This window comes from Oppia nitens, unplaced genomic scaffold, assembly GCF_028296485.1.
Source record: "Oppia nitens isolate AA-2021 unplaced genomic scaffold, nextdenovo-longstitch-racon4-pilon3 scaffold16_pilon_pilon_pilon, whole genome shotgun sequence".
Classification (NCBI taxonomy): Eukaryota; Metazoa; Arthropoda; class Arachnida; order Sarcoptiformes; family Oppiidae; genus Oppia; species Oppia nitens.
This window is the reverse complement of record NW_026533195.1, coordinates 460,001-475,159: the sequence shown is the minus strand read 5'-3', so window position 1 is coordinate 475,159 and position 15,159 is coordinate 460,001. Positions and strand designations below refer to the sequence as shown.

Sequence of the window (15,159 nt, the reverse complement as noted above, 5' to 3'; positions counted from 1 at the left end):
GTGTATGTGTATGTGTATGTGTATGTGTATGTGTATGTGTATGTGTATGTGTATGTTTGTATGTGTATGCGTATGTGTATGTGTATGTGTATGTGTATGTGTATGTGTATGTGTATGTGTGTATGTATGTGTATGTGTATGTGTATGTGTATGTGTATGTGTATGTGTATGTGTATGTGTATGTGTGTGTATGTATGTGTATGTGTATGTGTATGTGTATGTGTATGTGTATGTGTATGTGTATGTTTGTATGTGTATGTGTATGTGTATGTTTGTATGTGTATGTGTATGTGTATGTGTATGTGTATGAGTATGTGTATGTGTATGTGTATGTGTATGTGTATGTTTGTATGTGTATGTGTATGTGTATGTGTGTGTTTGTATGTTTGTATGTTTGTATGTGTATGTGTATGTGTATGTGTATGTGTATGTGTATGTGTATGTGTATGTGTATGTGTATGTGTATGTGTATGTGTATGTGTATGTGTATGTGTATGTGTATGTGTATGTGTTTGTTTGTATGTGTATGTGTGTGTTTGTATGTTTGTATGTGTATGTGTGTGTTTGTATGTTTGTATGTTTGTATGTGTATGTGTATGTGTATGTTTGTATGTGTATGTGTATGTGTATGTGTATGTGTATGTTTGTATGTGTATGTGTATGTGTATGTTTGTATGTGTATGTGTATGTGTATGTTTGTATGTGTATGTGTATGTGTATGTGTATGTGTATGTGTATGAGTATGTGTATGTGTATGTGTATGTGTATGTGTATGTGTATGTGTATGTGTATGTGTATGTGTATGTGTATGTGTATGTGTATGTGTATGTGTATGTGTATGTGTATGTGTATGTGTATGTGTATGTGTATGTGTATGTGTATGTGTATGTGTATGTGTATGTGTATGTGTATGTGTATGTGTATGTGTATGTGTATGTGTATGTGTATGTGTATGTGTATGTGTATGTGTATGTGTATGTGTATGTGTATGTGTATGTGTATGTGTATGTGTATGTGTATGTGTATGTGTATGTGTATGTGTATGTGTATGTGTATGTGTATGTGTATGTGTATGTGTATGTGTATGTGTATGTGTATGTGTATGTGTATGTGTATGTGTATGTGTATGCGTATGTGTATGTGTATGTGTATGTGTATGTGTATGTGTATGTGTATGTGTATGTGTATGTGTATGTGTGTATGTATGTGTATGTGTATGTGTATGTGTATGTGTATGTTTGTATGTGTATGTGTATGTGTATGTGTATGTGTTTGTTTGTATGTGTATGTGTATGTGTTTGTTTGTATGTGTATGTGTATGTGTTTGTTTGTATGTGTATGTGTGTGTTTGTATGTTTGTATGTTTGTATGTGTATGTGTATGTGTATGTGTATGTGTATGTGTATGTGTATGTGTATGTGTATGTGTATGTGTATGTGTATGTGTATGTGTATGTGTATGTGTATGTGTATGTGTATGTGTATGTGTATGTTTGTATGTGTATGTGTATGTTTGTATGTGTATGTGTATGTGTATGTTTGTATGTGTATGTGTATGTGTATGTGTATGAGTATGTGTATGTGTATGTGTATGTGTATGTTTGTATGTGTATGTGTATGTATATGTTTGTATGTGTATGTGTATGTGTATGTGTATGTGTATGTGTATGTTTGTATGTGTATGTTTGTATGTGTATGTTTGTATGTGTATGTTTGTATGTGTATGTGTATGTGTATGTTTGTATGTGTATGTGTATGTGTATGTGTATGTGTATGTGTATGTGTATGTGTATGTGTATGTGTATGTGTATGTGTATGTGTATGTGTATGTGTATGTGTATGTGTATGTGTATGTGTATGTGTATGTGTATGTGTATGTGTATGTGTATGTGTATGTGTATGTGTATGTTTGTATGTGTATGCGTATGTGTATGTGTATGTGTATGTGTATGTGTATGTGTATGTGTATGTGTATGTGTGTATGTATGTGTATGTGTATGTGTATGTGTATGTGTATGTGTATGTGTATGTGTATGTGTATGTGTGTATGTATGTGTATGTGTATGTGTATGTGTATGTGTATGTGTATGTGTATGTGTATGTTTGTATGTGTATGTGTATGTGTATGTTTGTATGTGTATGTGTATGTGTATGTGTATGTGTATGAGTATGTGTATGTGTATGTGTATGTGTATGTGTATGTGTATGTTTGTATGTGTATGTGTATGTGTATGTGTGTGTTTGTATGTTTGTATGTTTGTATGTGTATGTGTATGTGTATGTGTATGTGTATGTGTATGTGTATGTGTTTGTTTGTATGTGTATGTGTGTGTTTGTATGTTTGTATGTGTATGTGTGTGTTTGTATGTTTGTATGTTTGTATGTGTATGTGTATGTGTATGTTTGTATGTGTATGTGTATGTGTATGTGTATGTGTATGTGTATGTGTATGTGTATGTGTATGTGTATGTGTATGTGTATGTGTATGTGTATGTGTATGTGTATGTGTATGTGTATGTGTATGTGTATGTGTATGTGTATGTGTATGTGTATGTGTATGTGTATGTGTATGTGTATGTGTATGTGTATGTGTATGTGTATGTGTATGTGTATGTGTATGTGTATGTGTATGTGTATGTGTATGTGTATGTGTATGTGTATGTGTATGTGTATGTGTATGTGTATGTGTATGTGTATGTGTATGTGTATGTGTATGTGTATGTGTATGTGTATGTGTATGTGTATGTGTATGTGTATGTGTATGTGTTTGTTTGTATGTGTATGTGTGTGTTTGTATGTTTGTATGTTTGTATGTGTATGTGTATGTGTATGTGTATGTGTATGTGTATGTGTATGTGTATGTGTATGTGTATGTGTATGTGTATGTGTATGTGTATGTGTATGTGTATGTGTATGTGTATGTGTATGTGTATGTGTATGTGTATGTTTGTATGTGTATGTGTATGTGTATGTTTGTATGTGTATGTGTATGTGTATGTGTATGTGTATGAGTATGTGTATGTGTATGTGTATGTGTATGTGTATGTGTATGTGTATGTGTATGTGTATGTGTATGTGTATGTGTATGTGTATGTGTATGTGTATGTGTATGTGTATGTGTATGTGTATGTGTATGTGTATGTGTATGTGTATGTGTATGTGTATGTGTATGTGTGTGTTTGTATGTTTGTATGTTTGTATGTGTGTGTGTATGTGTATGTGTATGTGTATGTGTATGTGTATGTTTGTATGTGTATGTGTATGTGTATGTTTGTATGTGTATGTGTATGTGTATGTGTATGTTTGTATGTGTATGTGTATGTTTGTATGTGTATGTGTATGTGTATGTTTGTATGTGTATGTGTATGTATATGTTTGTATGTGTATGTGTATGTGTATGTTTGTATGTGTATGTTTGTATGTGTATGTGTATGTGTATGTGTATGTGTATGTGTATGTTTGTATGTGTATGTGTATGTGTATGTGTATGTGTATGTGTATGTGTATGTGTATGTGTATGTGTATGTGTATGTGTATGTGTATGTGTATGTGTATGTGTATGTGTATGTGTATGTGTATGTGTATGTGTATGTGTATGTGTATGTGTATGTGTATGTGTATGTGTATGTGTATGTGTATGTGTATGTGTATGTGTATGTGTATGTGTATGTGTATGTGTATGTGTATGTGTATGTGTATGTGTATGTGTATGTGTATGTGTATGTGTATGTGTATGTGTATGTGTATGTGTATGTGTATGTGTATGTGTATGTGTATGTGTATGTGTATGTGTATGTGTATGTTTGTATGTGTATGTGTATGTGTATGTTTGTATGTGTATGTGTATGTTTGTATGTGTATGTGTATGTGTATGTTTGTATGTGTATGTGTATGTATATGTTTGTATGTGTATGTGTATGTGTATGTTTGTATGTGTATGTGTATGTGTATGTTTGTATGTGTATGTGTATGTTTGTATGTGTATGTGTATGTGTATGTTTGTATGTGTATGTTTGTATGTGTATGTGTATGTGTATGTGTATGTGTATGTGTATGTTTGTATGTGTATGTGTATGTGTATGTGTATGTGTATGTGTATGTGTATGTGTATGTGTATGTGTATGTGTATGTGTATGTGTATGTGTATGTGTATGTGTATGTGTATGTGTATGTGTATGTGTATGTGTATGTGTATGTGTATGTGTATGTGTATGTGTATGTGTATGTGTATGTGTATGTGTATGTGTATGTGTATGTGTATGTGTATGTGTATGTGTATGTGTATGTGTATGTGTATGTGTATGTGTATGTGTATGTGTATGTGTATGTGTATGTGTATGTGTATGTGTATGTGTATGTGTATGTGTATGTGTATGTGTATGTGTATGTGTATGTGTATGTTTGTATGTGTATGTGTATGTGTATGTTTGTATGTGTATGTGTATGTTTGTATGTGTATGTGTATGTGTATGTTTGTATGTGTATGTGTATGTATATGTTTGTATGTGTATGTGTATGTGTATGTGTATGTGTATGTGTATGTGTATGTTTGTATGTGTATGTGTATGTGTATGTTTGTATGTGTATGTGTATGTATATGTTTGTATGTGTATGTGTATGTGTATGTTTGTATGTGTATGTTTGTATGTGTATGTGTATGTGTATGTGTATGTGTATGTGTATGTTTGTATGTGTATGTGTATGTGTATGTGTATGTGTATGTGTATGTGTATGTGTATGTGTATGTGTATGTGTATGTGTATGTGTATGTGTATGTGTATGTGTATGTGTATGTGTATGTGTATGTGTATGTGTATGTGTATGTGTATGTGTATGTGTATGTGTATGTGTATGTGTATGTGTATGTGTATGTGTATGTGTATGTGTATGTGTATGTGTATGTGTATGTGTATGTGTATGTGTATGTGTATGTGTATGTGTATGTGTATGTGTATGTGTATGTGTATGTGTATGTGTATGTGTATGTGTATGTGTATGTGTATGTGTATGTGTATGTGTATGTGTATGTGTATGTGTATGTGTATGTGTATGTGTATGTGTATGTTTGTATGTGTATGTGTATGTGTATGTTTGTATGTGTATGTGTATGTTTGTATGTGTATGTGTATGTGTATGTTTGTATGTGTATGTGTATGTATATGTTTGTATGTGTATGTGTATGTGTATGTTTGTATGTGTATGTTTGTATGTGTATGTGTATGTGTATGTGTATGTGTATGTGTATGTGTATGTGTATGTGTATGTGTATGTGTATGTGTATGAGTATGTGTATGTGTATGTTTGTATGTGTATGTGTATGTGTATGTGTATGTGTATGTGTATGTGTATGTGTATGTGTATGTTTGTATGTGTATGTGTATGTGTATGTTTGTATGTGTATGTGTATGTTTGTATGTGTATGTGTATGTGTATGTTTGTATGTGTATGTGTATGTATATGTTTGTATGTGTATGTGTATGTGTATGTGTATGTGTATGTGTATGTGTATGTGTATGTGTATGTGTATGTGTATGTGTATGTGTATGTGTATGTGTATGTGTATGTGTATGTGTATGTGTATGTGTATGTGTATGTGTATGTGTATGTGTATGTGTATGTGTATGTGTATGTGTATGTGTATGTGTATGTGTATGTGTATGTGTATGTGTATGTGTATGTGTATGTTTGTATGTGTATGTGTATGTGTATGTGTATGTGTATGTGTATGTGTATGTGTATGTGTATGTGTATGTGTATGTGTATGTGTATGTGTATGTGTATGTGTATGTGTATGTGTATGTGTATGTGTATGTGTATGTGTATGTGTATGTGTATGTGTATGTGTATGTGTATGTGTATGTGTATGTGTATGTGTATGTGTATGTGTATGTGTATGTGTATGTGTATGTGTATGTGTATGTGTATGTGTATGTGTATGTGTATGTGTATGTGTATGTGTTTAAAAAATTAGTTTCTCATTTATTATCGAAGTTAACAAATTTAATTAATAGATAGCAGTACATGATACATAAATTAATTAAAATACTTAAAACATTTTATAAATAACTTTTAATTTACATTATATCATATATTAAATTAAAATATACCGTATTTGGCAATACTATAACATCTTCTTCTAAATCTTATTTAAGACTAAATTTTATTATAAATTATTGTTAAACTTTATATTTTAGTAATATTTATTTAATAGATTTATTATTATTAATACAATATTTATAATACTATCTATATATCTATAATACAATTAATAAATATTTTATTTAAAAAAAATAAAATTATAAGACAATAAAAACATCTGTAATTGAAAGTGATCTATTTATTACTATTATATTAATTCAAAATAAAAAAAATATTATTTTTATAATTTAGTATAATCTAAATTATTATTAAAAACTATTGTCTGATAAAAAAATAACTGATAATAAATAATTGTTATTTTTCTTTATTATTTATGACTATAATTTAATATGAAATATAAAATTTTAACAAGTTTAAATATTAAAAAAACATTTGCGTTACGTTCCGTTACGTCTAATGAAATTGATATCAATTTAGTTTTTAGTAAAAAATATTTTTTAGTTGACGTCTATTTGCTAATCAAAAAAAAACATATTTATATTAAGTTAATTTTAATACATTAGTTAGATTTTAGTTTCAGCTAAATCAAGTTGCTTATATTTTATTAACTATTTATTTTAACTATTTTAAAATTATTAATTATAAATAATTTCTATAGAATTATGWCTAAACTAAACATTATATGTCTAACAACTATACTAACATTGTTTGGTAATTATTATTATAGGATTTTATTTAATTATATTTATATATTATATTAAATATTAATTTTATTTTTTAAAACTAAAAAAAAATAATTATTATTTTCATATTTTTTTTAATAAAAATTTTTTTTAACCAAAAAAAAACTAAAGTAATAACAACAACAATCAATGCGGACACCAATGACAATAATAAGGACGAACTAGTGTTGGCCAAAAAGTTTAAACTAGTGATCCAATTGTTGGCTCATGTCTTAAACGATGATCAACAACAACGACCGCAACAGCAACCTCAAGATGGTAGTGGTGGAGGATTTGTCAGTAAAGATAAAAAACTGAAAAATGTTTTTAACGGTGCGTTTCAAGGAGGTATAGCTGGCGCACATTTTTTTTTTTTTATTTGAACGATTACTATATACTTCGACTTATTATTAATTATTAAATTATTTTTATTTAACTAATTATTTTTATTATAAATATAGTATCAAGCATAATTAATACCAATCAATGGCAACATGATGATAAAACACTTGGATCTTCACAATCATTACTCTGATGGGTTGATGAAACCATTAATTAATTAATTTTTAAAAAAAATTAAATTTAGTTAAAAAGTACAATATGTATACAAATATATTAAATAATATTTATTAATGTTTGTATTTAATTTTATTATTATTATTATTGTTATTAGTGTTGTTGTTATTGTAAACTAATGAATAATATAAATAATTTTTTTATTTCTTTAATTAATTAATTTTTTAAATAATTTTATATTTATATTAGACTTATATATATATTAATGTAACTAAATATTAAAAATACCCTAATAATAATAATAATAATAATAATAATAATAATAATAATAATAATAATAATAATAATAATAATAATAATAATAATAATAATAATAATAATAATAATAATAATAATAATAATAATAATAATAATAATAATAATAATAATAATAATAATAATAATAATAATTTAAATCAACTAGGTCTAACATCAAATTTTATTAATAATTACCATCAAAAAACAACTACAACAAATTCAACCATCACCACCAACACCAGCACCTCCACCACTAACACCACCAAACAACTATACGATAGTATACTAGACATACGTGATAACCTGGATAAATTAAGCCAACTATTGAGCTGGATCATATTTATCAAACTACTAGTCAACTCTATAGCCATGTCATCCATAGTGTGCGTACTAGTAGTCGTACCGATGAACTGGTCAAACCTGTTGGGAATCGGTATGTATCTGATAGTATCGTTTGCGGACGTATGGGTAATGTGTCGATCATCTCAATTGGTGTATGACTCGGCCAGTCGACTGTGTCGACTGATTGAACGTCAACTTAGCCAACAGTATCACTCAACTGATAGCTACCGTTATCTCCAGTCAGTGATTGGTTTGAAACATGGATTCCGGTTCCGTGTATTGAATATGTTTTATTTGACTGATATGACTGTATTGCTAATTGTTAACTATGTTTGCAATTATGCTATCATTTTAATACAAACACAATAAAGTTAATAAAAATATTTATTTTTTTAAAAAATATATATAAATATAATTTATTATCAACAACAATAACAACAAATAATATAATATATAAAACAAAATATTAAATTATTATAAGTTTTGTTTATTATATAATTAAATATTTGTAAACATTTATATATATATCATATATATATTAATTATATTAATATTTGAAATAATGTTTAATTTGGTTACTTATTATTATTATTTTATAATTGCAACTTTATAATTGCATTTTTATATAAAAAAAAATTTAATACTTAATATATAAACATTAAAAAAAATAACTTTTAATAAAAACATACATTTAATTAATTAATTAATAATTATTATTATTTTTTAATAGACCCGTTCAATGTCTCTATTGGCTGACTGCCGGTGTTATCGGTCCACACATTGGCGGCATACAGGGCGCCTGGACCTACATGTTGACCATCAGCGGGGAACGGTATGTCTACGATGATGATGATGACGATATTGTATCCGATAGGTCGGATATTAAACAATAACATATAAATGGTTAATGAAATATTAATAATGTAATTATTTGCATACTAAATCTCATTTAATTTATATAGATAAAAATAATAAAATATTTCAAAAATTAAAACAATAGTAGCTAATGATAAACCATAAAAAAATAATTGAAATAATAATTTAAAATCATCCAAATTAATTGTATGAACATCTAATGGATTATTATTATTATTATTATTAGTGTTGTTATTATTATTATTATTATTATGTATTAATTCAAATGTATATTTTATATTTTCTAATTTATCTCTATATAGTATAACTCCTGATTCCCAAATAGTTTGAAATCTGTAGAAAAATAAATAATAATATATATATATATTAATATAATTAATTTTATTACAAAACAAAAATATATTAAATAAAAAATTTATATAAATACTTTTGTTTTATTACTGATTTTAAACTATCGTTGAGTGATTTTCTGACACATATCCCTGCAATCTGTAGTAATTGATTGTCTAATGATTTATGTAATGGTAGGCCCGGATTTTTATTGATAACCCGTTCAATGTTATCCTCAGTGTCTAATTGTATATACTGACCATTTATTATTAGTTGATTAATATTATCAAACATTGTTATAGTTTGATAATTCATTGTTGGATATTGTTTCTAAATTAACAAAATTAATTATATAATTAATATAAATTTATAAATATTTATTTTTTAAAAAAATAAACTAAAATATATATTATACATACGAAAATATAGTTTTTATATAAATAGCTTGTTTTATCAACTAAAATAATTAAGTTATTATGATTGTTGTAGGTGATTAGATCATCAAATTTATCTATAAAACATCTGGGTTGTCTAAAGTATTCTGTTAATTGTAAGCTTTTAAATAACTGTAACCATATGAAACAAATAATCAGCCATAATGTCAATAGTAGTTTTCCCATTAGTCCGTCGATTAAATGAGTACTAATAACAGCTAAAATAATAAATATTTATTTATTTATTTTTTTAAAAAGTTCAAATTATAATTCAATAAATATAAATATTATATATATATATATATATATATATATATATATATGATAACTATGACAGTCTATGTCAAAATTGGTGAACAAAGTTATTTTTGTATATCTAGAATGAAAAGGAATTATAAAAAAAAAATTTTTACTACTATTATTTATTGGGACGGTCATTTAATTATTGTCATTTTTTATGTATTTGAGCTAATGTATGCAAGGATAGGGATGGTCAATATCTCGTGAACTATAATAAATATTAAAATTCTATAAATTGCTAATTATATTATATCAAATAAATATATAGGACACGTGTTTTGGCATTTTTAATTAAATTGTACAGAATTTACTAATTTACAATCAATTAACTAAATCATGATATATTGATTCATTTAAAAGTTATGATATAGTAAAATTTCTTGTTTGCAATGGTCAACTTAATTTTACTTTTAATTCTGTACAATTTAATTAAAAATGCCAAAACAAGTTTCCTATATATATATATATATATATATATTTTTAATATAATATAATTAGCAATCTATAGAATTTTAATATTTATTATAGTTTACGAGATATTGACCATCCCTATCCTTGCATACATAAGCCCAAATACATAAAAAGTGAAAATACAAAAAAATGATAGTCCCAATAAATAATAGTAGCAAATAAAATTTATTATAATTCCTTTTCATTCTAAAGATATACTAAAAAACCATGTTCACCAATTTTGTCATCGACTGTCATTGTTATCGTATATATATATTTATTGAATTATAATTTGAATTTTTTTATGTATATTTAATTTTTTAAATTATATAATTAAATTTAGTTACATTGCCCAATTAATGTCAATAGGTGATCAAACAGTGAAACTATTGCAAACTTTTTAATATTAAATGGTTTGGTATTAGTAAAATTATTATTATTATTATTTTTACTAGATATCAATGCATTCAAACAAGCTAATATGTTAAATACAATAAACAAAATGATTATGATAAGCCATATTTTTAGTTGAAAATTTGGTAATAAATTGTAGTGGTTAGTCAGACCAGTTTGATCGCCAGATAAAATTGATAATAAATTAGTTATTGTTGTCGGGTATAAAAAATCGGATATTTCTAATCTGTAGTTATTATAGACAATTGGAGCCAAAATTATATCGATTGACTGTAATATAGAGAAAAATTTTAATAATTAATAATTAATAATTAATAATTAATAATTAATAATTAATAATTAATAATTAATAATTAATAATTAATAATTAATAATTAATAATTAATAATTAATAATTAATAATTAATAATTAATAATTAATTACTAATAATAATAATAATTATTAATTAATAATAATAATAAATATATATATATTAATAATTATTAATAAATTGATTAATTATTTTTAAAAGAAAATATATTAATAAAAAATTTTAAGTTAAAAAGTAATTAAATAACAATAATAATAATTTTTTTTAAATTAATTTACTTTATCATAGAATTTTTTCATAATTCCAGTCCAATTTCCATTGATTAAATCACCTGCTCCGCCATAAAATGGTATTAAATGTAAACTATATAATAAATACAGTATTAGTTTAAATTTGTAAAATAAATATTATTTTTTTAAAAAAAATTATTAGTATATTATATTACGTGAAATTTAATATATTAAGTATTTCCAAAGTAATAGAGAATTCATTGTCAATCATTGTTATATTTTCTGATAACTATAATTTTTAAATAATAAATTAATAATAATAATAATAAGTATAATTATAACCTATTAATAGTGATAAATATAAGCTATAAATTGCATTATATTATCATTAATATTAATGCATTATATTAATAATTTATATATGTAATACAGTATAATACACTTAATACTAAATAAGTATTAAATAATTATTATTTTTAGTTTTGTTAGAGTGTCTGATATTATTATTATTATTCTTATTTATTAAGTATATACTAATTAAATATCAATACAAATATTTCAACAAAATAACTATTTAAACATATTACTAATAATATTAATTTTCAAATTCATTGAAAAAAATACATTTTGTTTGTTAAAAAAAACTTAAAATAATATTATTGTTAAGCCAAACAATAACAATTTAACATATGAAACAATAATATATATATATATTGTATGTTATATAATATATATATATATATATATATACAGTATATGTTTTCATAAAACATTTATTTGTATATCATATTGAATATGTTTTATATCTATATTTTTTATGCGGATATGTCTAAACATGTTATACTGTATGTATATATATATAAATATTGAATATATATACAATATTTTTATAGTATTTTATATAAAGTAATAATTATTATTAGTACAAGTATTTTATTATATAAAATTCATGTTCAAAAAATATCTGTCTATAAAATATTATTATTTTATTTAAATAATAAGTTTTGTTATCTGACTGTCACTAATACTTTAGTTGTTATATAATAATAATAATAATAATAAAATATAGTATTAAATAACAATATAATTATAATATATATATATATAATAAACTTATTTATTGACACTTTAAAAAAAATCATATTTATTCAAAAAATTATGTAATTTATAGATTAATAAATACCTATTTTTATTATAAACTTTTAATATACTGTATATTGTTTTGTATTATATTGTATTATATAGAAAATTATATATATAATATATTAAAATTAAAAAAAAAATTTACAATATTATAAAAAATATTATAAACCATTATAATAACATTAATGATTATACTATACTATTATAATATACTAAATTTTTTAATTGAATTAATGTATTATTTTCTATACAATATGTCATAAACTATTTATTAACTTTAATTAAGAAATATATATATTGAATATTAAAAAAATATTGTTTACAAATATTTTTGTTGTTCTCTTATTAAAAAAATGTTTATTTGTTGAATTAAAAGTTATAGTAATTGATTATTGTTTATACCGTAAAAAATATATACAATATATATATACTTGTTTTGTAGTTAATATCATATATTATTTATTTTTTTGATAAAAATCTATGACTTTTATTTAATATAATAGACATAAAAAGTGAATACATTTATATATTTATATAAAAATTAGTGAATTGTATTAATATTTTATTAAAAAAAAATTATATAAAGAAAATTACAGACAAAAAAATCAATTTCAAAGTTGAGATAATTTTAGCACAAAAGTTATTTCACACAATAATAATACTAGTTTTTTTTATTATTTTAAGTATATTATGTTTATAAAACATTTTTTTTGTTATTGAAAATAAAATATCATGACATTTAATCATTACAAACAAATAGTTAATAATGATCATAATAAATATTTTATTTTAAGATTAAAATTATTATACAAAAATAAAATCCCATTAATTTAAATAAAAATACTTTTAAAAAACATTTTATGAATTAATGTGAGTTAAAATATTTTGTTTTTCTAAATATGACTTTTTAATAAATAATTTTTATTGTATTTATTTATATAATTCATATCTTATTATTTGAGTTTTAACTTATATGCGATATTAAATACAATATGATTTAAATAATATATTTATTGAATTTAATATCATATATCAAAAAAAATTATAACGCCCTTTAATTTATTATTATTATTATATATATATTTATACAATACTATAAGTATTTAGTTTTCATATTATATAAAATTTGAAATTTATTTGACAACTAATAATACATCAAATAATACAATAAAGATTTTTAAAAATATTACAAATAAATAATATTGCATGTTTATTTATGTTAATTTATTAATATTAAATAAATAAAAATAAATATCATTTTAAATTAGTTGGTATTTTATTCAAAAAAAATATAATAAAATAAAATTATATTTAATGCTCTTATTTTTTTATTTTACTATAAAACTATAACTATTTTTTTTAAAAAAACTATAAATATATGACATTTAAATAATTATAACTTAATGTTATTATAATATTAAATATTATTAACATAAATTATATTATATAAAAATATATAATTATTGATTAGTAATAGTAATAGTAATAGTAATAGTAATAGTAATAGTAATAGTAATATTAATAGTAATAGTAATAGTAATAGTAATAGTAATAGTAATAGTAATAGTAATAGTAATAGTAATAGTAATAGTAATAGTAATAGTAATAGTAATAGTAATAGTAATAGTAATAGTAATAGTAATAGTAATAGTAATAGTAATAGTAATAGTAATAGTAATAGTAATAGTAATAGTAATAGTAATAGTAATAGTAATAGTAATAGTAATAGTAATAGTAATAGTAATAGTAATAGTAATAGTAATAGTAATAGTAATAGTAATAGTAATAGTAATAGTAATAGTAATAGTAATAGTAATAGTAATAGTAATAGTAATAGTAATAGTAATAGTAATTAGCATACCATTTGTATTGCAACATTCAAATGACATTTAATAGTATTGTTATAAATAATATTTTCATTATTATTATTTTCTATTATTAAAAAATTTATATTTTTTAGCAAAATTAGTTTAAGTGTAGTATTTATCATAATTTTGCTAATTTTAATTAGTTGTAAATAATTTTATATTAATAAAATAATATATATTTATATTTTTTAAAAATTTGTTAAGTAACTTTAGTTATATAATTTTTTTATTGCAATTGAATTGCAGTTTAATTATTATTAAAATTCACTATAATTTATTAAATAAATAGAAATAGATAAAAGATTACAATAATAGGGAAAACAATTTATATAATATAATTTATTATTAAATATTTAATTTTGTAATAAAAATAATCTTAATAAGTAATTATAATAAATTATTTTGAACTTTTTATTAGTCTCAGCATTACAAGAAAACAAATGTTGAAATAAACTTATTGGAAATATTGTAAATCAATATATATATACATACATATTACATGTACATGTATATATATTAAATAAAAATATATATATATATAATTTCTATTACAATAGTATGTTATGCATAACTAATATTATAAGTTATAATTAAAAAATAATTATAATCTAACATGTATGCAATTATATTTACAATTAATTTCTAATATAATGATTATATTATATTTATAATATAAAAATATTGAATATTTCAATAATAGTAAAAAATAAAAATTTTTATTTCATGTTTATTTATAATAATAATAATAACATACAAAATTGTATAGGTTATCAATACTTATATTTAAAAAATTTTTATCATGCTTAAATATATTCTATAAATAGTAAT

General features: G+C 22.8%; 1 protein-coding gene across 1 annotated transcript; it reads left to right on the top strand.

Annotated features, from left to right (window-relative positions):
• The first annotated feature begins 6,665 nt into the window (after nt 1-6,665).
• LOC128965037 (uncharacterized) lies at nt 6,666-7,431 on the top strand. The gene is made up of 3 exons (XM_054311691.1): nt 6,666-6,809; nt 6,953-7,168; nt 7,282-7,431. Exons 1-3 carry the CDS (start codon nt 6,761-6,763, stop codon nt 7,353-7,355), a joined length of 339 nt encoding a protein of 112 aa, XP_054167666.1. The 5' UTR covers nt 6,666-6,760; the 3' UTR covers nt 7,356-7,431.
• The last annotated feature ends 7,728 nt before the right edge of the window (nt 7,432-15,159 follow it).